Genomic DNA, 26,874 nt, shown 5'->3' on the forward strand with positions numbered 1-26,874 from the left:
CCCAACCCTGTTCTCCCTTTTCATCAACAGGGTCGTGGGTTACAATACAGCCTACCCTACAGATGCCCCCACTCTAGCAGGCTTGAAGACACCCCTGTTAATGTTCACTGACGATACCCTGATATTATCCAAGACCCAGAGAGGGCTGCAGACAGCCCTCACTAGGTTTGAAGAGTTTTGTAGCAATCATGACCTTGAGGTAAATGTGGAAAAGACAAAGTTTATGGTCCTCCATAACCGCAAGGCCATTAAAAGGAATGTTTTCATGAACAAAGTCCAGTTAGAGCAGACCGATGTCTTTACGTATCTGGGAATCACCTTAGGAAAGAAACTAAATTGGAAACCCCAGATCGACAGGTTGGTCCTTAAACATGCCCAACTGACAGGAGTCCTCATGAAGAAGCAGAGACTTTCCCACACCAAACCAGTGGCTCCGGTCATAAAGATTTATAAAACTAAAATCAGTACTTCGGTACTATATGGGGCAGAGTTATGGGGGTTCGAAGATTTATCATCCCTGACCGTAGCTCAAAACAAGTTTGTGAGAGCCTTGTTATATCTTCCTTCTTCAACTCCACTTTCGCCTCTTTATCTTGATGTAGGGTGCAATCAGTTTGAGGACATAGCCCGATTCAGACCTGTGGCATACTGTAGAAGGCTATGGGTTACCCCTGAACTGTCCCTGTACGCCCAAGCACTTCTTGAAACCAGGCGGGCCGATTGCTCATGCAAGATTGCCTGGTTTAGAAAGATTAAAGACACCCTGAGTGACATGGGGATGATTAGGTTATGGGAAAATCCCGCAGGCACTTCTTTTCCCTCTAATAAAGAGCTTAAGACAGCTTATTGGAACATGATCATGATAAAACGATTCATATCTAGAACGAGTCCTACGTTGACGAGGGACTTCCTGGAGCATAAACAAGAGTATCTGTATGAAAGTTATTGGGATTTCATCACTGTACCGAAAGACAGGAAACTGTACCATCAGTTCAGAGTGGGTTCACTCCTATCAAGTCCTTCACAAGCAAATGGCACCATCTGAATGAAGCTAACTGTATTGTATGCCCATCGCAGAAGGAAACAATCGCACATGTTCTGTTTGCCTGCCCGGCATACAAAGCCCCCCAGAAACAGATGGCTCAAACCAGTCTGTTTAAATTTTGGTACAAGGTCGGGTGTAGAGGCACTAAGGATTTTAAAGACAGATACTTGTGATCCTATAGCGAATGCATTAGCAAAATTTCTGGGATGGACGTGGGCCATTCGTGCAAAATTAACAAGGACATTGTAGTAGTGAATATCTTTTCATACAGAACTAGCATCATAGAGCTTATTGTTGGTTCTCTGTTTAATGATCAGGTATATGGGTTTCTTCCTTCCCACTTTGGACCTAGTGGTGTCATTCTTTAAATTAGGATTATTTTTTAAGTGGTTTTTTCACAATTTTAGGCAAGCATATTTACTACGTTTTCATTATTCTTATTAATAATCGACTTATATTTGTGATTCTGCTCAATGTATATATTTTAGCATATGATGGATTTTAATGGTTAAATATAATGAACTTTTTAGACCGCTTTTTATTGATGTATAATGTCTTTAATGATTAGATAAATCTAAATAAAGACCAAATTTACTTGACTTGACTTGGATAGAATGTGATGATAACAGTCTTACTTTTAAACACAGACTGCCAAAAATGTTACAATACAGTTACCTGCTTATCTTATATTCAAAATTCTAAGTTATAAAGTTAGAACTGGAATAAACCTAGAAAACAGTTTGAGACTTGCATTTATTGAGATCAGTAGATATGTTATTATGTGGCCTTGCATTGTCGATGACATCTACTAAAATCTACGGTAAATGTAGGTGTGTTGTAGAGTTTACCACATATTATGTTACGTAGAGGGATGTTTTAACAGTTGGACATGCACAGCATATATGTTTTTTCTTCACAATCTAATAGATGTGTTTTCCTCTTTGTTTCATGATGACCACTACCATATGATCATCTTGAACTTTCAATGTTCTAAATGATGACATACTAGCATGACGGAAATGTTACATCAGTCTGCGAAATACATAAAGTGAAATCTCACATTTATGTAATTCTTTTTACATTGAGCAAATATATTATTTAACGTACATCTGTACTGCATGGCACTGTACTTCAGTTTGTGTGATTTACATCTGCATCCACTGTAGTGCATGACATATCAATAAATTGTATCACGCCACAGTCAACTCAAACATATGGCAAAAAAGTATGACAGCCATCTCCTCTGTACGCAGAACCACTGTACACCGCTTCACTGTAATAGTTTATAATACTCCAGTATCTTACAAAACACTACAGTGTACATCAATCCACTCATCAACACTTTGCTTAGTGCAAAACAGATAATAATACACCCAAAATTTATCCCATCAACACTTCACTGAACTACAGGCTTTTAACTAAAATCAAGCTAACAACACTTCACTGTATTACACTACACTATAGTGCACAACATACATTTTAATTTTACCAGCCATATTTCATTTACCTTTCACTAACCTTTTATCACTATATTTGAGATCATACAATTTTTCAATTATCTGGAAAAGATCTGTTTATTATTAACACAAGCTCCTTATTGTTAGAAATATTTGGCTAGTTATACTTGTTTGCTGCCAATCGACGGAAGCACCCTTTGCCTCTGCTCCTGCAGGGCGGGAGCAAACCTTTGTTCCCTGCCCACACAAGTGCGAGCAGGGAGTCGACGTTCTCCCTGCCAGCTCTCTTGCGAGCAGGGAACAGCAGTGTCCTGGGGATGAGTTTTCAGGGCATTGCTGCTATCAGGCCCCTGGGGATCGGGTCATAGGAGTCACTGGATGGCTTGGGAAGCGGAGCCCCCCCCCCCCCAAAAAAAAAAGAATTTGGCTCCAGGGAATGGGGTCCCCATGGCCCTTGAAAGCCTTGGCAAAGGGGGCCTCAAAACCCTTCCGCAAAAAAGCCTTTGTCCCTGGGCGATTAGGTCCCAGAGACCTTTCCAGGCCTTGGGGTGAGGAGCTGCATGCTCCCTCCCCTTTATAAAGTGATCGAACCCCAGGGGATGGGGTCCTTTTTGTCCCCATCAAAAAAGTGATTGCCCTTGGGTTGGGGTCCCGGTTCCAACAAAAGCCTCGCTTTCCGAAAGGAAAGAAAATTAAAGCAGGAAAATGAAATGAGTTGAGTAGGAAAGGCCCTGCGCATAATCCCAGGCCATAACTGGCAATGGACATCTTACTTTATGTGAAAGAAAAGCATAGAAACAAAGGTTAAAGTGACTTTCTAATGGATATATCTGCCTGTGTATTCCTCACCTTTTGAAGGTTCAAGGTACAAGCTGCAAACTCAGTACTAAAGCGGACTCAAATTGTAGGAGGAATGTCTAAGCTCTTTCGAGGTTCGGTCTTTAACCCCTTCTATGCCCATGACGAGATAGTCTCGTCATGGAGCGCGGTTGCGCTGTGCCCATGACGAGACTATCTCGTCATGGACCCCACCCACTAATGAAAGGCCCGGCACAGGAGGGGGAAAGGGCGGGGCACTCAAGGGGTTAAGCCTGTTGCGCCAGTGAAAGAAATCTAGAAGACACAAGCTAGAGCAGCGTCCACTTATGGAGCAGAATTATGGGGACATTGTAAGCCTCCAAGCTTAACTAGGACTGAACATGTTTTTATGAGAAATCTGTTGGGCTTGCCCCCAAGCACTCCGTTGGTTCCTATTAGGTTCGACCTAGGGCTACTAGCTGTGGAGGAGGTGGTGGCGTTGCGGCCAGTGATATACTGGAAGAGACTTTGGTCTATTCCGTAGTTGGGTTCTTTTCGAGAAGAATTTAAGGGGGTTTGGCCACTAATTAAAAATAAGAAAATTCCCTGGTTAACCCATATCAGGGATACCTGCGACAAGATTGGTCTCCCAGAATTATGGGGTTCCCCAGAGGTCTCATGCCTGGCACTCTCAAAGGCAAACTTGGTAGACCAGTACAGGCACCATAATCTTATGAGCCTCCATGTGAATTCTGGTGTTGGCAGACTGACTGCTCAGTTTCTCCAGATTAAAATTAATTACAGGAGGGAGGAATTTCTTGACCTGATTTTTCCTGCTGTTGCTAGGAAGTTGTACTTTCAGCTGAGAATAGGCAGTCAACCACTTAGGTCTTCTACCTCCAGATGTGAGATAAATAAAAATACCGATTGCCCTGCCTGTGGTTTCCGAATGGAAAATGAAAAACATGTTTTTTTCTTTTGTCCTGTGTATCACCAGTTACGTAATCGTTGGGTAAAACCTATTTGTAAAAATCTGGGATTTAGAGATTGTGAAAATGCTTTAAGAGTATTGAAATATGATACTCACCCTCTGATTATCTTTGCAGTCTCTCATTTTAAAAAAATGGTATTTGGATCAAACGTAGAAAATTCTGTAATTAAGTAATAAGCCTAAATGTATTTTACGCCCAATCCTGATTTTATTATGCTGTGTTTTAATTTAATTTATTTATTGTGTAATTGTATATTGTTATATTTTATCTGTACTTTTATGGCCTTTGCGGCCGAAATAAAGTTTTCTGATGATGATGAATTACTCCAATGCGCAGCATTCCATAGAAACGTTTCTCCTCAGCTCTCCCACAGCGACGAAGACATCAAATGGAATGGCTCCACTCATGACTCCGCATGACATCATCGGAGCCATAAGAAGACCTCGTTGGCTTGCTGGCGTCAGTTCCCTTCTGTCGACGCATAGCATTTTATTCCCTGGCTCTCCATTTCTGGGAGTTTCTTTGTTGCTAGTGTCACAAATTTGTTGCTGGGCGAATATGTCTACTCCAAGGAAGTCGGGTTTCAAGCCATGCAGGGAATGTGGGGGCCAAAAGTCCATCACTGACCCCCATGAAGATTGTTTGTGGTGTCTCTCGTCGGACCATGACCTCGAGACATGCACTTCTTGCAAGTGTATGAATCCAAAGGCGCTGAAGGAGAGCGAGGCAAATTATTCATGGCTAAGGAGAAGAAGCAGAAGAGAGGTCGCAGGAGGTCAAGGACCCGCTTGAAGTTGCCGATTCCGCACACTTGGAGGTCTTTGAAGAAACACAAGAAGAAGCAGTGCCATGGTTCTCGGCGTTGCTCTTCAAAGGATGCATCTCTGAAGTTGGTGTCCCCGATTCTCAGACTTCATCGCAGGGATGAGATCTCTCTAACTCCATCACCGGAGGTGAATCCGGCCCCATCTCCAGCTGCAAGAGAAGTGACCCCCTTGGCTCTGAGAGATCCAACGCCTCCTCCGTTGCTGAAGTCAGCCACTCCACCTCTGTTCTGGGGTCTGCGGCGCTGCAATCAGAGCTGAATTTATGGCCTCCCCAAACTTCTCCAGAGCCTGTGAAACCAGATCCGATATTCCTGCTTTCCCAGCTCCAGGATCGGATCCATGTTATTTTTTTAATGTGATGTTTGGCTTGCTCACCAGAGCGCCAAATCCTACTGGTGTACCTGTTGGCCCCATGGGTCCATTGGCATATTCCCTGAGAGGTTTGCAACCTCACTTTTCCCAGGCAGCACTTATGCCTTTCATGCCTATTGCTCCAGGGAGTTGGCCTCTTACAACACCACGATTTTGATGCCGTTGCAGTCTTTGGAGGGTCGAGTTCCTCTAGATGGTGCATCCCTGGCACCGCCTGGTTCCGAACCTGTTCCGACTCGACCTCGACCAGCTTTGACTCCTGTTCCTGTGGACATCCCTTCAACACCGATCCAGACATCTCAGGCGCCACGTCTGGCGCCGCCGATGCTCGTTCTGAGGATGAGGTCTCAGAGATATGCTCAGAGGCTGTTGGAGGAAGAAGAGTACCAGGAGGAACATGGAGGGGCTGAGGAAGGAGAAACTGTAGATCCGGACCCAGATTTTGAGGTTTCGTGGGAAGCTAGTGATCTGAACACTTCTCCTGAGTGAGAGCTTTCATCACCAAAAGGCTTTCCGACGCAGGAGGTGACCACTTATGTTGTATTCAGAAAGGCTGCAGACCTCTTTGAGTTGCCTCTTCCTACAGCTGAGTTGAGCTCTAATATTCTGATGGAGGTGCACCAATCCCCTTCCTCCATTTCAGAGCCTTTACTTCCCTTCAATGAGAGGCGTTGACAGAGCCCATACTTGATGTCTGGCAGAAGCCAATGTTCACTCCAGCGGTCTCCAAGACAGTGGCTAGGAGGTACAAGGTGCCTCTGGGGAATCCTTCTTTCCTGCCCACCCATCCTTCGCCAGAAAGCTTGGTGGTACAGGCTTCGTGCTCCTCGGTCTGTCAGTAGGTTGTTTCCCATCCATGCCTGCGGATAGGGAGTCAGAGAGCATTGAGCAATCGGCAAATAAGTTGTTCTCTTCGGGGAGTATGGCCCTCAAGTCCACCAATGCCACTTGCCGTTTGGGTTTCTACTTCCAAGCCCTTATGGAATCAGCCAGGGAGGCTGTCCAGAAGGTTTCTGAGGAGGTACAAGGGCATTTCTCAGAGGTATTGTTGGATGCCCAACCTGCTGCCCGCCAAGTGATGCAATCTGGTATCCACACAGCCGATTCAGTAGCCAGGAAGATAAGATCATCTGTGGCGATTAGGAGACACGTAAGGTTGTGTGGTTCGGGATTCTCGCCTGATGTCCAGGCCACATTGCTGTATTTGCCTTTCGATAGATCTCGCCTGTTTGGGACTAAGGCGGATTTGGCGCTGCAGCACTTTAAGGACAATAAAGCCACAGCAAGGTCTTTGGGGCTTCAGTCTCAACCCAGGAGCTTTGGGCAGTTCCGCACGTTTCGTGGCTTTGGAAGAAATGTGTCCTTTCATGCCAGGCAACAGCCACAACAGCAGCAGCAGCAGGCAAATCCCTTGTACAAGTCCTACAGGGGAAAGGGCAGAGGTTGTCTGCGGAGTGCAGGAAGACAGCTTGTCTCCTCCTCTTCTGCCACTCCAGCTGGTGTGACAAGGAAGCAGCTATAGCGCCACCATCCTAGAGCATATTTGTCCAGTGGGAGGACAGGTGCCCCATTTCCTAACAGCATTGGAGGTCTGTTGCTACGGATCTCTGGGTGTTGAACATTGTAGAGAATGAGTTTGCACTACCCTTCCGGGAGTTCCCCCCCTCCTTTTCCTCACTGTCAGGGCTTTTGCTCGGAAGAGCATCTTCTGCTTTTCCAGACTGAGATTTTGTCATTGTTTCAAAAGGGTGCAATCGAGGTGGTTCCGGAGCAGGAAAGGGGTCAAGGATGCTACCTGATTCCCAAAAAGGACGGTCGTTTAGGGCCGATCCTCCATCTCAGGGTTTTGAATTTTTTTCACAAACAGGAGGAATTCAAAATGTTGACCCTGGCTCAAGTTCTTCTTTCACTGGAGAAGGAAGACTAGATGATGTTGATCGATTTACAGGATGTGGCTTTCCTGATGAAGGCGTAGTGTACGCCGAAAGGCACTTAGAGGAAGATTCAGCAACAAGCCACTTTAGCCATCTATCTTTATACTTTAATTGATCTAAATGACACTCTGATAATTACTGTATACATTTGTTTTCATTGTTTTTTTGTTTACAGTTATTTTTGTCCATAGTATTATGTATTTACGTGACTCATGTGACGATACTACACCATGTACATAAAGGATTTATTTGATGACATTTCTCATTATGTTTTTAAATATTGTATATTAGTATTAAAGTAATTAAATGCATTTATGTGCACACTGAGTTCCTTATATCATGTTTGCAGTTCTTAAGGTCTGTCCATTGTTATAGACCTCTAGTTGCCTAGGGATTTTCTCCACAATTGTGCATTTGCCCTGCTCTGGGAATTTCTATTTACAGCAGGGGGTCCTTGTTATTTTCTTATTTTCACATTCCCATCCTGAAGTCGAATCGGAAGTATTTTCATTTTATGGTGGGATATCAACACTATCAGCTTGCGGTCCTTCCGTTAGTCTTACATCCACACCTTGAGTTTTCACAAAGGTGATGGCAGTGGTGGCACCACATCTCAGAAGATCAGATATTACTGTTTTTCCCTATCTGGGCGACTGTCTGCTTAAAGTAAAGTCATTAGAGATGGTGCTGCTTTATTTGCAAGTAACAGTTGTTCGTGTTGGGGTTCTCAATAAATGTACCTAAATCTCACCTCTTAGTGTAACCTGTCATGCTTCCTGCCTCTACAGAGGATTCAAGACATCAAGGCTATGATTCAACTTTTTCACAATGGAGCGGCTGTTCTGGTCCTGATGGTCTTGCACTTGCTCGGTCTGTTCGCTTCCTGAATACTGTTGGTCAACCATGCACGCTGGCATATGAGGGCCCTCTAATGGTGCCTTCGCAGGCAGTGGTTTCAGCACAGCAGAGATCTAGAAGAGGTGGTCAGAATCTCCAGAGACACTGCGCAGAGCTGCTATGGTGGAGTGTTCCAGGCAAACTGTCTCAAGGGAAGCCATTTCAACCTCCTTCTCCGGTGGCCCCAGTGATAACAGATGGGAGCCCATCTGGGGGATCTGTAGGTCAAAAGTGTTTGGTCTCCAGAGGAAAGATTGTTTCACAACTATCTTCTGGAATTGCGGGTGATCCGTTTAGCTCTCAAGGTCTTTCTCCCTTCCCTTTGCAGGCAGTAGGTTCAGGTCCTAACGGACAACACTACTGCGATGTGGCACATCAACAAACAAGGAGGAATGGGGTCATATATTCTCTGTGACTCTGATCCTGGGCTCAGGACCATCAGAATTGTGTAATCCCAAATCATTTGCCCGGAGATATGAATGTGCGTGCAGACAGCCTCAGTCAGTAGCATTTGGCTGATCACAAGTGGCTTCTCCACTCCACTCCACTCCACTCAGAGGTGGTCCTTCACATTTTCAGGATGTGGAGGTTTCCTCAGTTGGACCTGTTTGAAACTCATGAGAACATGCACTGCCCGGAGTTCTTCAGTCTCCAGTATCCGACGTGGGTAGCGTTGGGGGACGCGTTTCAATTTAATTTGGGCTCACCGCTTCTTTGCGCGTTTCCTCCAATACCCTTGGTTCCTCGAGGTCTGAGGAAGATTTGCCAAGACTTGGTCCAAGTCATATTGATCGCACCGGATTGGCCACAAAAGGTACGGTACACAGACCTCCTTTGCCTCTCACTGCACCCTCCTCTCCGTCTTCCTCTCAGGGCAGACCTCCTCTCACAGCCGCTGGGCAGGTTCTACACCCCCACCTCCAGAGCCTGCACCTTCATGCCTGGAGACTGAACGGGGCAACCTGAGTTCTTTCTCTTTCAACTGGATCTGATGGACGTTATATTATCAGCTAGAAGACATTCCAGCAAATCTGCCTATTCTGGTAGGTGGGCCAAGTTTGTTAAATGGTGTGGAGAGAGATTGATTGATCCTTTGCAAGACCCATTTATCTGATGTTCTGAGTTATTCTCTTTCCCTAGAAACAGGGTTGTACAGTAGCTACTGTTAAGGCCTACTTATCTGCCATGTCTGCTTTTTTCTGTTTGAAAGTGTTGGCCTAGTGCAGAAAATCACTAGTGCACATTGCAGTCCTAGTGATTTTCTGCACTAGGCCAACACTTTCATTTGTATACACATGCAAGCATCAGGCAATGTTGCACGCATATCATTAAAATTTAAGTACACTTACAAACGAGTGCGCTCACCACCCATTTTTACTTGCTTTTTCTGTTTACCAGATCAACTCTCATTGTTTAAATCTACCATAGTTATGAGATTCATTAAAGTTCTCACTAATAGGTTGCCTCAGTGGGATATGAATTTGTTTTTTACATTCTTGATGGGTTCATCCTTTTATCCATTACATAGTTTTCTTTTAAGGCTTCTACTGTTTAAAACTATATTTTTGGTTGCAATCACATCCACTAGGAGGGTGGTGAATTGCAGGCTCTTAGCTCCAAGCCTTCTTTTACATCATTTCATGCAGATAAGATGGTTCTTAAGACCAGATCAGCTTTTCTGCCTGAGGTGGTCACTCCTTTCCACTTGGGGCAATCCATTACCTTACCCACTTTCTACCCTCCACCTCACCCTTCTAAGGAGGAGGAGAGACTTCATCGCCTGGACCCCAAGAGGGCGGTTAGCTTCTACTTGGACAGAACCAAGGACTTCAGGTTGGACGATCAACTCTTCGTTGGTTATGTGGGCAAGATGAAAGGCAAGGCTGTGCATAGAGAATGCTGTCCAGGTGGATCATCCTGTGTATCAAGATCTGCTACGCCTTGGCCAAGAATGAGCCTCCTGAATGTATTTGTGCTCATTCTACTAGAGCGAACTCTTCTTTTTTGGCTTTGGCAGAGGTGTCCCTGTGGTAGACATCTGCAATGCAACAATTTGGGCCTCCCTCTACACTTTTGCGAAGCACTATTGCTCGGATTCGGAGGTGAGGCTGGAAGGCCATTTTGCACGCTCTGTGCTGCAGTATATTTTGGTATAGGCAGGTAGGCACCCTCCTCTGGGAGCGGGACTGCCTGGGGATTCAATTCAAAATGTAAGGAATCCACAGGCAGATGAGATGTATCCATCAGAAGAACAAGTTACTTACCTTCGGTAATGCTTTTTGTGGTTGACACAGTAACTGCCTGTGGATTCCTTACTGACACTGCCCACTACCCGTTGCATGTCTGCTTCTACCGAAAAATAGTTCATCTGTATTTTATATGAATTATTGTTTGAATCATGTGATACTTGGCACTAGGAAATATGTATGATGAAGAATTTCCAGTTTTGGTTGTGTTTGTATACTGTGTATACTTGTATAAATTTTGTCTGTTCACCCGTTCGCCTCAAAGGAACTAACATCAGCACACTGACGAGGTCTTCTTATGGCTCCAATGACATCACGCAGAGCCGTGAGCGGAGCCATTCCATTGGGACGTCCTCGTCGACGTGGGATAGCAAAGGAGTAAAGTTTCTGTGGAATGATGCGCATTGGGGTAATTCAAAAGGTGAGAAATCCATAAGCAGATACTGTATCCACTAGAAAGGACATTACCGAAGGTAAGTAACTTATTCTTATAGTTAGGAATTGTGATAATATCTTACTTTACAATTAAAAACGCCTTTGAAATTCACTGGAAATAACAAAGGTTAAACGGACAATAAGTTTAGTGAAAATGTCAAATTTTTGTTAAACTCACAAAACACCTGAAATTCACAAGTTATAGTTATCTAAAGGAACTGTAACTCATGCCCTCAAGTTACTATAACTCCTACCCTCGCCATGAACTAAATACCTTGCCAAAAACCTTAATTTCCAATAGTTCCCATAGGACATTCTGCTCTCTGATACTGAAAAATGGTTGATCAGGAATTTCGCCAAATTTGGCACGCAGTTAGAACTTTGGTCAGAAAGCGTGTATTTTGTGATGTGGTGTAAGTCTATTTAGCAGTTTTTGAAAAATTAGCATTTAAAAAGTAACTGGGGTTGGCTCAAAGGGATAAAAAACATTAGGTATATCTGGATGGTTGGTCCTGAGGGAGTCCAGCAGTATTGGAAATAAAAAATAAAGGGCCTTCTGATTGACTTGGGAAGATTTTTTGTCACGTCAGCCATTTGGGTACCACAGGACTAGTCCTACGATACCGAATGATCTGATTGGCTGGCTGTAACTCCCCAAGTCCTTACATTGTTTTTTAAAAGGGTATAAGAGGGCAGGGAACGGATTCCCTGACCTCCAGGAACTTGGGAGGGGCACACAGAAAGACCTACCCAGTTATCAAAAACATTTTAAACTCCTTTTTTGTGTAGCGGGTACTGTGACACTCCTGAGGGACTCCGCTTGGCCCTCCCATGAGGGATAGCGGTAGTAACTGTTGAAGCTTCACTCTACCAGAGTGTAATAAGACCTTAGTTTTGAGATGTCATCAGTGAGGTCATCAATGTTGTCTTTAACATGTCATGAGTAATGTAATATGTGAAGTCATAAGCGGTGCATGGTGTGGGCACAAGTTATAGTTAGTTCACTGAACTATAACTGTAGAATTTCAGGTCTCTTTTGGTTTTTAAGGGTTAGTTTTGAACCAATTTAACAACTAACTGTAGCATCACTGCCTTTGTTTTTTTCAGGGAATATATATATAAATAACCTACTGGCGGTCATCAGTAGGTAGTTATAGATAGACCCTAGTTTCCAGAGGAAGAACAGTTTTTATTTTGCTAATAACTTTGGTGTCATTTTACAGATCTTCACGAAATTTTCAAAACTAGTTTGCCACTCACTTCAGCTGCTGTATAGAGCGTTTTGGAGTGCTACTCCCTGTGGGCAGAAGCAATATTCAGATGCGTTTCCCTGCCTGCATCACTGCAGGCAAGAATATAGATTTGAAGTTTGCTCCCAGCTGGCAGGAGCATTTTCGCGGCTCCCACCAGCTGATCGCAGACTTAGTGTTGGCTGTCGCTTGGCAGGAGCTTTGAAATTGCTCCCGCCAAGTGAGAGCAAACACAGGTTCATCTACCCACGCCCGTGCGGGCAGGAACATTTCTTCCTTTTCTAATTGCAGCCAGGTCCCTGGGGGCCGAAATCAGCCTGGATGGGGAGCCAGATGGCCCCCTCCTCTTTTTTAATTAAAGCCGGGTCACCGAGGTCAGGGTATTCCTATCATACCCATGTGTTTTTTTTAACAAATTTCTTGGGACTCAGGCCAAGTTTCAAGTCTCAAGATGGCTGCCACCACTTCCTGGATGAGGAGGCGGTGGCAGTCAATCAAATCTCAGCATGAGATCAGTCGGATCCGCGGACCCTCTGCATCCCCGATTTACACAAAACATTTTTTTTTAATTACTCAAAAACTAATTAACAGATTTACTCCAACTTACAAAAAGAGATCTTTCTGACCCAAGATGTAGTTATCTGCCAAATTTGGTGTAAATCCATTCAACCGGGCAGCTCTAATCATGTCTAAAATCCCTATGAGAAATTGCATGGAGTAAACGCGTTTTGGGACCAACCCCTTTTTCTTGGCTCCTGCTTGGCAAATCACCCCTAAACTTTCCAGATAGCCACTGAATTGACTAGCATTCTAATTTCTCTCCTTTATTCACCCTCTTTCTGCTAATTTTTTACCCTTATTCTGCCTCTTACTGCCCGTTTCTAACCTTTGTTCTACGTCTTGCTGCACATTTCTGACCTCTATTTGCCACTTTTGTGCTCATTTCTGATCTTTATTCTGTGTCCTTCTGCTGCCTTCTGCCTCTTTATGTTAATTTCTCACCTTTATTTTGCTTCTTTCTTCTTGTTGCTCACCTTTATTTTACCTTTCTGCTCATTTATCACCTTTATTTTGATTCTTTCTGACCATTGCTGACCTTTGTATATCTGTTTCTGTTCGTTTTTCACCCTTTTTTGCCTCTTGCTGCTCATTTCCGACCTTTAATCTGCCTCCTTCTGACCTTTATTCTGCCTCTTTCTGCTAGTTTCTGACCTCTATTCTGCCTCTTGCTACTTGTTTCTCACTTTATTTTGCATCATGCTGCTCATTGCTGATCTTTATTTAGTCTATTTCTGCTTGTTTCTCACCTTTATTTTGTCTCTTTCTGCTAATTTCTGACCTTTATTCTGTTTCTTACTGCTCGTTACTGACCTTTGTTCTGCGTCTTGCTGCTTGTTTCTAACCTCTATTTTGCAACTTCCTTCTCGTTTTTTACCTTTATTCTGCACTTTTCTGCTCGTTTCTCATCTTTATTTGCCTCTTTCTGCTTGTTGCGGACCTTTATTTTCAGTGGCAGCTGGTAGGGAACGGGGGTGATGCGGGTGTTTAAAAAATATATTTTTTTAAAACCACTCACCTCTAGTCGTCTGCCACACCTCTACTCTGCAGTCCCGGGACAAAGGAGCACTCAGCCTCCCCATAGCCGCAATGTAGCATTGTGATTGGTCTGAACGCCGTGGATCGGCACTCAGATGGGGGCTCAGATGGGGCATATTCCCTACAAGGCTGTCCATTGCGCATGACTGTTTGCCCAGGCCAAGACGGCTGCCCAAGCAGTCATGGGCAATTAGTGTGCACAGCCCACTCCTCCTCCCTGAGCCACCAGCCCTGCCCCACCATAATCCAGCCCCACAGCAAAGAAAAATAAAATGATAATAACCTTGTTATTATCATTTTATTTTTCCCCTTTTCACTGCTCTAAGAGCATTGGGATATCGCTCCTCTGCTTTGGCAGAGTAGCCGCCGCTGTTCATTTTGCCTCTTTCTGCTTGCTGCTAACGTTTAGTCTCCCTCTTTCTGCTCATTTTTGATCTTTTTTTGCCTCCTCCTGCTAGTTTTTTTTTACCTTTATTCTATGGCTTTCTGCTGCTTTTTGACCTTTACTCCGCCTCTTTCTCCTAATTTCTGAACATTATTATGCCTCTTTCTGCTCATTTCTCACCTTTATTTTGATTCTTTCTGCCCGTTGCTGATCTTTATTATGCCTGTTTCTGCCAGTTTTTCACCTTTTTTGCCTCTTTCTGCTCATTTCTGACCTTTATTCTGCCTCCTTCTGCTCCCTTCTGATCTTTATTCTGCCACTTTCTGCTCGTTGCGGACCTTTATTTTGCCTCTTTCTGCTTGATTCTCTCAATTATTTTGCCTCTTTCTTCTCCTTTCTTGCCTTTATTCTGCCTCTTTCTGCTAGTTTCAGACCTGCTCATTTCTGACCTTTGTTCTGCATCTTGCTGCCCTTTTCTGCTCGTTTCTCACCTTTATTTGCTTTTTTCTGCTTGTTGCTGACCTTTGTTTTCAGTGGCGGCTGGTAGGAAAAGTGGGTGATAAAATGGGGGGGTTAAAAAACATATTTAAAAAACACTTACATCTGGCCGCCTGCCGCATCTCTCCTCTGCAGGAAGCACCCAGGTTCCCCATAGCCAATCACAACGCTGCAATGCAGAGTTGTGATTGTCTCCCCTAAGCCAATCACAACGTTGCTATGCATCGTAGTGATTGGTCTGAATACCGTGGATCGAAGCTCAGATGGGGACAGGTAGCCTTTATTCTATGTCGTTCTGCTGCCTTTTGACTTTTACTCTGCCTCTATCTCCTCATTTCCGACCTTTATTGTGCCTTTTTCTGTTTATTTCTCACCTTTATTTTGCTTCTTTCTACCTGTTGCTGACCTTTATTGTGCCTCTTTCTGCTCATTTCTCACCTTTATTTATGCATCTGCCCATTGCTTATCTTTAGTATTCTTTTTTCTGCTAGTATTTCACCTTTTTTGCCTCTTGCTACTGGTTTCCGACCTCTATTTTGCCTCTTTCTCCTCCTTTCTGATCTTTATTCTGCCTCTTTCTGCTTGTTGCTGACCTTTATTTGGCCTCTTTCTGCTCGTTTCTGACCTTTATTCTGCTTCTTACTGCTCATAGATAACATTTGTTCTGCGTCTTGCTGCTGGTTTCAGACCTCTATTCTGCCCTTTTCTACTCGTTTCTCACCTTTATTTGCCTATTTCTGCTTGTTGCGGACCTTTATTTCCAGTGGTGGCTGGTAGGGAACAGGAGTGACGGGGTGTGGGGGATGTGGTGTTTGATAAATATATTTAAAAAACCACTTACCTCTGGTCGCCCGCCACGTCTCTCCTCAGCAGTGCCGGAACCAGGAAGCACCCAGGTTCCCCATAGCCAATCACAACGCTACAATGCAGAGTTGTGATTGTCTTCCCTAAGCCTATCACAACGCTGCAATGCAGCGCTGTGACTGGTTTGAACGTTGTGGTATGGAGCTCAAATGGGAGCAGATAGCCTGTGGATATTCCCTACCAGGCTGTCCAGTACAACCTGGTGGGGAATGTGCAAATTGTGCATGACTGTTTGGCCGGTCCAAGACGTCCGGTCAAGCAGTCATGCGCACTTAGTGTGCAGAGTCCACTCCTCCCCCCTGAGCCACCAGCCTCCCCCCCGCCCTGACCCATCCCTGCAGCAACGAAAAATAAAATGACAATAACCTTGTTATTATCATTTTCTTTTTCTCTTTTTCACTGACGTCACTTGGAGGATGACCTGAGGAGCCGACATTGCTGCCGCAAGCAGGGAGTTGCTTTAAATATTAGTTTTCTGCTTGGGGGAGCAATGTTCTCTTCTGTTTTCCTGCACGAACATTTCTGTGGAAGAAAACAGATGAAACCTCTGCTTTCTGCAAGTGGGAAATGTTTGACAGCTCCAGCTTGCAAAAAGTGGAGTTATGTTTGCTTTTCCTTGGTGAGAACTGTCAACCTTTACCAAGCAAAAGCAAACAGCTACCTCCGGTGGGCACCTCGGGAGGTAGCAGGAGCTGGCCCTGGGAGGTGGTGGTCCCCAGGGCCATCTTTGGCTCCTCCAGTGGAGCTGTGCGGTCCTTCTCCATCATAAAACTTAGCCCCGGGGAGTTGGTGGTCCCCCGGGGCTTGGGGTTCATGGCACACCACCTACATTATTTATTTCAGCCCTGGGGAGGAGGTGGACCCTGGGCTGTGCGGGACGTGCAGGCCCCCCAACATTCATTTTATATTTTTAGCCCTGGGTAGGTGGCAGTCCCTGCGGCTGTGTGGGGGGGCTGTGTGCTAGCCCCTATTATTTGAAATGTTTAGCCCTGGGAGGTGGCATGCCTCAGGGCGCGGGTGCGCTCAGAAGGCCTGCCCCTTACATATTTGTAAATGCACCGGGGTGGTTGCAATTCCCGGGCTGTGAGGGGCCACGTGAGCCCCCCATATGCATTTGATATGTTTGTCCTCAAGAGGTGGCACAGTCCGGCCACAGCGGGCCTGCCCGCCTACATATTTGTATGAACTCAGGTAGAAGGCAATCCCCAGGGTTGCGGGGGCCATGGGAGCCCCCTGCATTAATTTTATCTGTTTAGCCCTGGGGAGGTGGCGGGCCCCTGCATTTAATTTTAGAGATTGTACCCAGCATACATTAAAATCAGTGCTCCGGGCAGGCTGCAGTCCCTGGGGCAAAATTTAGACCTTCGAGGGGGGCCCTGAGCACCCCCTCCATTTTTTTTACTAACCCCGTATGCTCCAGTGACTTGGCCCACCCGGGGGCTATGATTAAAACAAGACTGGGAGTCGGAGCTTGGGGTTTTTTGCAGCAAATTCACTGCATTTTTTTTCCTTCAAAAAATGCTTTTATGCCGTGGCTGGGTTCCAGGGGAGGCCCAAGACCAAGGCTTGGAGGTCAGTGCATTCCCATCCTGCCCCATTTTCTTTTTTCTTTACGTTTAGTCCCAAAATGGCTGCCAACACTTTATCATTGAAGTGTTGGCAGCGAAGCAGAGCTCTGCATTTCCCTGCATGAGCTTGTTATTATTCGCAAACTGCAAAAACAACAGTTGATGGACAGAATGCAGAACAATGTCATACATTCACCCCAGTACAGAGATCTGGGCCTAAATCCATAGTTTTTTTGCTCACCATGCCATTCCAGTTTGAACCCAGCCATATGCAAATCAGTCTTGACCCTGTGCCTCATGGGAACAGTCCAGCCCGAACTGCCAAGCCAGTTCCTCACTGGACTAGAAACAAGCATTCTAGGACCGGTTTCGGGGTTTCACCCAAGCATCCTAGGACCGGTTTCGGGTTTTGCATTATTCGCAAACTCCCCGCAGCCACAGATATCACTATCTTGATTTTCTTTAATTTCTCAACAGCTTCTGAATTGATTTACACCAAATAACTGAAAGAGTGATCTGCGGAAGTAAATCTACCGTTCTGCGGAATTTTGTGTAATTCTATCCAGTGCTCCGGGCTGCATGTTCGACTTAAATTTCTATGGGAGTTGACATGGGAAACACACTTTTTTCACCACCCCCCCTTTTTCTAGGCCCCCACCTTAAGGATCACCCTGACACTTTCCATGAAGAACAAGATTCACTGGGGCACTTTGTTTGCAAAATTTCGTGAAGATTCATCAAACGGCGTTAAATGCTCTTCCTATGATAACATGGTCCTAACTATATTTTTACATTGAAAAAGCATTTTTTGACGTAGCTCTATCTTTGGTGTCACTTGATAAATCAATAATTAAAAAAAAAAAGTGTGCCAGGGATTCTAGTTGAGCATTGAAAGTTTTGGTGTGATCCTTCAAGTAGGGGCTGAGAAAAAGTTGGGGTCAAAAAAGTGCCCACTCAGACACCCATGCACCCACTCACAGACCCATTCAGAGACTCACACACTGACTGACGTCCCTCTGACACTCATCCACCCAGTCAAAGACTTACTCAGACACACACACCCACTCACAGATCCACACAGGCATTCACACAGCCATGTAGACACCCATTTAGCCACTCACACACCCACTCTCAAAGGTTACGGATTACTGTTAGGAAATAAAAACAAATTAAAGTTGAAATACCCTGAAAAAAACTAAAGGTTACAGAGACGTAATAGTTGGGCTCAGGTTTCACTTGTACGAAACCAGTACAATTCAGCAATTATACTTACCTGAGCTAACTATAACATACGACCCCGCAATGCACTTCTTATAACCTCACATATTACATCACTCATGACATGGTCAGTGACATCACTTATTACATCTCAAATGACATCACTTACATATATCATATTGGCCATGACAGAGCCTGAGTTCGGGTGAAATGCGCCGCCGTAATAAATCCTAAAAATTCATAATCAGCGTTTTTAATTAATTTTATGTTTTGCAGGGTATGAAACAATAGAAGGAAGTCAACAGAGTAGAGGTGTGTAACCAAGGATGAAAGAAGCTAAGAGGATTTGCCTTAGCATTGATTTTTCAGATTCAAGGAGAAGTATGACGTTTGAAAATTATTGATAGAAAACAAAACAAGCTAAGTGATTCCGTGACAAACCATTTGAGCATTATCTACAAACTGTAACGTGGTAGCCCGATCTTCTGCATTTTTATACAGATGCAGGAAATAGAGTGGGGCAAATATGAAAAAGAAAAGAGAAAAATAAAAAAAAGAGAAAAATCCCGGAACCACATTAAGTCTTATTACTGTGGGAATATTGCGTGAAAAATTAACAGTGGTTAGAGTACATATTTCTTTGTAACAAAAAAGGTCTAAGATTCTATATATGAAATAGAGTCAAGTGTCAAGTTCGAGCACTGTAAATGAATGAGCATAATGCCGAATGTTCACCCGTATTAGTCGTAGCACAAATGAAATGTGATGAAGTGAGGGACAATGATTTGTAATTGTCTTGACATACACGTGGTATATCAGAGCAAGATTTTAGTGCAATTAGTATAATTTTTGGAATCGCATGCCTCCAATGTATTGTATTCACACAATGAATGGAAATGTCACAAACATCAGGCATGACTTACACTGTTGAGTCTGTTTACTATGTCCGTTAAAATTATGCACCATGTGATGTCTAACCCTGCATTTTTAATGGTGGAACTACGATGACGCTTTGCTGTGTGAGCAAGGTAGGAGGTGCCGAAACGCGTAACAGCGGAGATTTCAATAAACACAAAACTGATCTTTGATCCAGCTCCTGTGTCCTGTTATTAACTAAAGAAATTGGAGTTGAAGTGCATATATATCCAGACAAACATCAACGTGCAAGCATGCACTAAAACAGATGCAACGGACTCCAATATATAGCTGGTGCTAGTAATTCAGTTTTATTTTCGCGCTCGTGCTGCCCATGACGTGTTTCGGCCACGTCCTGTAGCCTTGATCACATGACCATGCTGCATCTGTGTGAAAATTTCAAAAGGGAACATCACACCCCATGTGATTCGTGATGCAATGGCAATAGAAAACATACTGCCGTTTTGCTGGTACAATAACATAATGGTAGCTCCTAACGAGAATTGTAAACAAAAAAGGCATTTAAGCAACCAGACGTAGTAGTGTCTACTTTGTTAGTGTTTTCTTAGTAAATACAGACATATCTACTTTTTCAATGCGTTCAGAATTGTTGCACAGTTATAAATCCGTACAATCATACAGTACAATGATGCAGTGCAAATAATATGCCATAAGGTGCTAAATAATATTGAGATGTTCAAAACATGCAATGATACAGTACATTGATAACTCATAGCCTCTAATGGCTGCGTTGAAGCAGGATTTGCAAACACGCAAATGCAGGGTTGGTTGATGTGAAACTGGTACAGTGCTAAGCCGCAATTATTGTGCCTACATGTTGATCCAACCAGATACGGTGTACAAATACGCAGATTTGGAATACATAAACCACGATGACCAGTCTGTCCGTGTGATTGCTAAAGTATATATATGTGTATATATGTATATATATGTATGCACTTGATGCCCGAAACGCGTCGTGAGGAACGATAAGCGATGTAATAAGCAAATAAACCACCTGTGATTGACGAGCTTTCGTGTGGGACGTTGCTTTTCTTGTTCGCCGCCAGGAGGTACAGGAAGGCTTGTGATATATATGTATGTGTATAAAAGAAGAGTGCACAACAAAAATGTCAAAGCAGTACGAGTGTGGTAGCCATCTTAGCATGCATTCTTTCAAATGCTTGTTATTGTATGTAATCAGGCTTGTGAAGAAATATAAATCAAATAGTCACTCCACATATTGTCAAACATAATAGTACAATGCAAAGTCAAATAGTGATCAGTCCATAAACTGAAAAAAGAATGACTATTGTCTAAGTAAGATCACAGTTGTTAAATATGGAAAAGCAGGTCATAGATTGAATAAAGAATCGGTAGTGGGTATAACAACAAGTTGCAATATGTAAATAAGACCCCCACAGGCAGTGTTGTAGACCCAAATTGATGAGCTTACTGTGATATATTTAGTACCAGTAATTGCATCCAAAGCCTGCCCCCCAGTGGGCAATCATCGTTTCAAAACATTATGACTGTACTCATTTCCTTAATATGCAATAAATACAATAACAATAGTTGTAATCTGTTAAATTAATGTCATAAATAATTAATCCAACAAATATCAAATGCTTAAATTGAACCACTTGACATGCTCTAGTTTCTCCAACGAGTAGCTCGTAAGATACTGGTAGCTCTCCAACTAACTGTGAGTAGCTCTACTGTGTGCTGCTCAGCCTCTTAAATTACAAGTTTTTATTTGGCTAAATTAATAAATGTATACCGAAATTGAAAAGTGTGTATTTTTCAGAACTCATAAGCTAATGTTAGGAGAAAAAACCTTTTACTTGGCTGAATATATTTGTAACAAAATTGAAAAGTGTGTATTCAAGACCAAAATGTGTGCAATGTTAGAACTCATAAGATATTTTGAAGAAAATGTTTGAATTTCCAAAATATTTTTAAAGCTAATATTTAAATGATGAATCATGTAGCGATGGAGAGACTTATTATGTACATTATTACCTTGGTGTCACGAGAATAGCAACTATGGCTGTAGGCATTCCAGACTGACAAAATCTGTTTTTTACATTGCTATTGGCACACCTGTCTGATGCACTGAGGTGATCATTGCTAGTAATCTAGCATAGTGTGGCTACTAATGTAATCTTGTATGGTGTGTTCACTCTTGCAACACTAATAATAGTAGTAGCTCAGGATAATATTTGTTGAACATAAGTAGCTCTTGTTACAGAAAATGTTGGAAATTCGTCCTCTAGATAGAATTATCAAATAAATGATATAAAATAAAATAAGTAAACTTACTTTTCAGCTCTGCCACTTCAGTTCCAAGCAAGTGCAGTGGGTCCTGCTCACAATAGAAGACATCGGACCAGCAATGCATGACCTGCTTCTGGGTGTGTGTCATATGGTGAAGTGGTGAATCCGGCAGCACATTTGTCACCAGCGCTCCATCCTCTCTACAAAGCAACAGAAACAATTGCCTGTAACACAAAATATGCTATTTATGTTCTGTAATGCAGCTGTAAAAAGCAATACATTAGGAGCACTAATTAAAATGTTAAAAGATGGATTATACAATTCTTAAGAGCGATTAAAAATCAGGATACCAATTGCCCTATAGCAAAGCATATCTGGGACAAGTATAAAGGGGACCCTGCTTGTTTAACATATTAGTTCACAAGGAACTCATTTGTATCATTTGATATATTTTCAGGAAAGAATTAGTTCTATCTTGCGTGAATTTAAACAAAACCAGAACAATGAGAGATAAAAACTCAATACAATTGAGCCTATTAATTGCGTAGCTGTGACCCACAGACCAATTATTTAAGTTGTACCCCCTTCAGCCAAAGTGAGTATAATTTATTTTGTATAACAGTTTTTCAAGAACAAGACATATAATATTGCATTTGTGTATCTACACTATATACATTTCTATAGTTCGGCCTGAATTTGTGACCCCAGTGCAGTGACCATAACCAAAAAGAATCGAAGTGGACTCTGTGCTATACAAGAATGGTGACAATGGCTATTGGTTATTAAACAAGGGGAGCCTTTTTGGGGTATAGTAGATTTCAGTTGAATAAACAAATATAAATTACTGGGGCTCTCCCTCTTTCTGTTGTCGCCGACGTTCAACCCCTTCGAGATACGCGGTCTCTTCAGGACGGGAATTCTGGGGACTGGAGGGTGGACATGGTATTAATAACAGTGTAGACATATTACGATTGGACTTAAAACTGTGGGATTTAAAAACGGTTGGCGTGAAGGTATGGACAAGAGTGGCTTACCTAGCAGCACTTATAAGGTGCTTGAAGAGTAGTATTCCTCCTAAAATACCGGTAATTCTCAATTAGGTATATGGATCCTATCAGTGACACGGATAAAGTAGATTATCATCACCAGGAGGGTGATTTGGTGGCACTGGTGATTAGTGCTAATGGAGGGGTATCATGCCCTGCTTAAGTTAGCTGTATTCACAGTAAGAATGGTTACTGTAGGTCCTAATGGTAAAGCAAAGATTTAGAGTGTGTGCCATGAATATGGGTGTGGAACATTCTCATAAAACGTCCTGCAAAAATAGAAAACTACTTACCGATATTGAGCGGTGAATGCCCTGTTCAATTTTTCTTAATGGCCATCACAAGTCTAAAAATAACTCGAATGGTCTAGAATTAGATTACGGCCAGTTATAATTACATTCTAGTTGTCAACACAGCAAGGGGGGCTACGCACCCTACTCACCAGAAGTATGAAGCCGAGATAGCAAGACAACTGGATAATAACTGCCACTATAAAGAATTACATCGCAATACACTGATGGGGATCCAGACGCTTGTACAAGAAATAACCAAACAAGGACTAGAGGAAGGCTTTATTACTAAACATGAATTTGATTTCCTCAATAAGAAGAATCCCAGGACTCCTGTCCTCTATACTCTACCCAAAGTACATAAGCGCACAGTGAACCCTCCAGGAAGACCTATACTTACTGGCTGTGGTTCGGTTTTGGAACCATTGGGGCATTACATCAACAGTTTTATTAAAGACTATGTCTCCACCTTACCCACCTATGTGCATGACAGCACATATATGATCAACCTAATCGAAGGAATGCAGTATGACCCACTGAAAGAATACTCATGACACTTGATATAGAATCATTGTACATGAACATCCCACAAAAAGAGAGCATTGATGTAATAAAGGAGGCCTTGAACTCACGCCCGCACCAGTGCCTGTTCCATCTGACTTCATCACAGATCTATTGGAGATTGCACTATATATGAACTACTTCAAGTTCAACACCAAATACTACCAACAGTGCTCGGTAACATCTATGGGGGCAATCTTTGCTCCAAATCTTGCCAATCTGTATGTGGGTGATCTAGAAAATAAATTCACCAGAACTGCTACTAACCCCTTCCACAATAATATCAAATGCTGGAAGGGCTACATAGACGACATCTTTCTAATATGGGTTGGTACTGAGGGTCAATTGGAAATGTTCATCTCTTACCTCCATGATTGCCAGTCAGCACTGACCGTCACCTACAATGCAGATAAAGACAGGGTGCCATTCCTAGATCTGCACATATGCGATCAAAATAACCAACTGATTGTGAGTCTCTATCGAAAACCTACGGAACGGAATACAATGCTGCAGTGCAAAAGTTTCCACCAAAGAGCCCTAAAAGATGGATTACCATATGGTCAATTCCTAAGATATCCAAAACGACTGGTAAAAACCTCTATGAAAAGGGCCTGGTTTAGCCCACGTGAGGAAATACTGATGAGCAGACAAAAAACACAGACCAAAAGAAATGTATGTGTTACCACCTTTTGCACACTGAGTACACAAGTAGTCAAGACCATCAAGAGACACTGGCCTACACTGAACACACTCAGCACCTGTCAAGATGTACCAATGTTCTTCTACAGAAAAGGGAAGAATATCAAGGACATCTGATGCACTCAGATACTAGCGTTCTGAAAACCCAAACTACCATTACTGAAATGTGGTCTCTACCATCTGTTGAGGGCCATTACAAATGTGGTGGATGCATAGCTTGTCAACATACTTTCAACGCGAAAATCTTTACCCATGCTAATGTGAAATGGACAATGCATGATCTAACAAACTGTGCCACAACTATTGTCATCTACTGTATTTAGTGTCCATTTGATCTTATTTACATAGGACAAACAACTCAACCATTCAAAACTAGGATCTGCCAGCACCAGGATACGATGTTTGGTGGAAAATGCCCCCTTGGTACAACACTACAAGGACAACTCGCACACGGCAGATAAGATACGCTGGTAAGTCATTGAAAAGGCCAAAACACCATCCAGAGGGAGCAACATCTCATTTATTCTGCAATCACTAGAATGCAAATGTATTGAGAAATGTGACTCAATTAGAATAGGGTTAAACAGTCTAGAAGAGTGCCGTAGATTCATTAGCCTAAATTGACTCACCGTACTCCAGTGGCTCATTTAATGTCTTCCTCATTACACTAAAATGGTAGCTTGAAACATCAATTTTCCATCTATACCATGCACACATAGTGAAGGAACCTAATCTACAACACAGATAGGCAAGACAGATATATTCATTGCACTAGAGTCTTATGTCTATTCTTATTTGGCATGATGTTTAAATGTAAGCCTATACTAGCTAATTGTTCGGGCCTTAATCATATGACAATCCGTAGTCCAGCAAATATATATATATATTATTCTTTGCAACACGTAAATTAAGTTATAGGTGATAATCACTAACACAACTGCCAGAATGATCTCCTTTCTGTAATGGCCGCTGCCCGTCAAAATAACCTAGAGTCACCTATTTGAATGGTAGAACAGGGCATGTTCAAAATTAGACGAGCGTCGACCCGCACACTGCACAATGAGGGGCTGACTAATCCATCGCACACATGCGGTAGTACATTGATAAAGTGATTGAGCAGATTTAGTACCCTAGTTGCAATAGTAAACCCCCCCTGCTTTTAAAATAATTTAAATATATATTTGTATAGTTCTAATGGCAATATTAGTAACATAGCGGCTGTATGACACGCTGATCCAATTAACCAATATGGACGTGTATCCAATAAACCCTAAGGGTTTTACTCTCCATCGGTTAGAGTCTGACCCTTCAGTAATGGCCGCTTCCATCAAGCAGGTCAGCTTCGCTCGGTCACCAAGACAGCACATACACGTCCTGGCCGCGGCGCCCCATGCATCGGTGGCCGGTATATTATCCCGCTTCCTATCGCGTCTTTGGTCCTTGCATCCGTGGAAGCAGGTTGCTGTAGAGGAGGTAAGCTACTTTCTGCATTGCCCCCGCTAACTAACTATACTCCCTGACCCATGAATTAGTGTACTAATTGAGACTGCATATTCCTTCCAGATCTTTCCAGATCCCATGCCGGTCAGCAGAAGTAATTAAGTTACTTACTCACCGCGAGTAAAAAGGGGAGTAGGGTGCTCGACCCCCTGCTGTGTTGACAACTAGAATGTAATTATAATTGGCTGTAATCTAATTCTAGACCATTAGGGTTATTTTTAGACTCGTGATTGCCATTAAGAATAATTGAACAGTTCATTCACCGCTCAATATCGGTGAGTAGTTATCTATCTGTGCAAAACTTTTTATTGAGAATGTTCCACACCCATATTCATAGGGCATGCTCTAAATCTTTGCTTTACCATTAGGACCTACAGTAATCATTCTTACTGTGAATACAGCTAACTTAAGCAGGGCATGATACCCCTGTATTAGCACTAATCACCAGTGCCACCAAATCACCCTCCTGGTAATGAGAATCTACTTTAACCGTGTCACTGATAGCATCCATATACCCAATTGAGAATTGCCGGTATTTTAGGAGGAACACTACTCTTCAAGCACCTTATAAGTGCTGCTAGGTAAGCCACTGTTGCCCTTACCTTCAAACCCACAGTTTTTAAATCCAATCGTAATATGTCTACACTATTATTAATACCATGTCCACCCTCCAGTCCCCAGAATTACCGTCCTGAAGAGACCCCGTATCTCAAAGGGGTTGAAACATCGGTGGCAACAGAAAGAGGGAGAGCCGCAGCAATATATATTTGTTTATAAAACTGAAATCTACTATAACCCAAAAAGGCTCCCCTTGTTTAATAACCAATAACCATTGTCACCATTCTTGTATAGCACAGAGTCCACTTCACTTCTTGTGGGTTATGGTCACTGCACTGGGGTCACAAAGTCACGCCGAACTATAGAAATGTATATAGTGCAGATACACAGTTGCAATATTATATGTCTTCTTCTTGAAAAACTGTTATGCAAAATAAATTATACTCACTGCGGCTGAAGTGGGTACAGCTTAAATAAAATGGTCTGTGGGTTAATGCTACGCAAGTAATAGGCTCATTTGTATTGAGGTTTTATCTCTCATTTTTCTGGTTGTGTTTAAATTCACGCAAGCTAAAACAAATTATTTCCTGAAAATATATCAAATGATACAAATTAGTTCCTTGTGAACATTGTTTTTTTGACAAGG

General features: G+C 42.9%; 1 protein-coding gene across 1 annotated transcript in view; it reads right to left on the bottom strand.

Moving 5' to 3' along the window:
- The window catches only part of LOC146798198 (uncharacterized), a 978,306-nt gene that overhangs the window by 325,818 nt on the left and 625,614 nt on the right, over positions 1-26,874 (bottom strand). The window contains exon 5 of the mRNA XM_085625470.1: positions 21,620-21,774. Coding sequence (XP_085481596.1) covers positions 21,620-21,722 — 103 coding nt within the window. The 5' untranslated portion in view covers positions 21,723-21,774. The remainder of the gene's footprint in view (positions 1-21,619; positions 21,775-26,874) is intronic.

The sequence above is a fragment of the Triturus cristatus genome, chromosome 9 (assembly GCF_964204655.1).
Source record: "Triturus cristatus chromosome 9, aTriCri1.1, whole genome shotgun sequence".
NCBI lineage: Eukaryota > Metazoa > Chordata > Amphibia > Caudata > Salamandridae > Triturus > Triturus cristatus.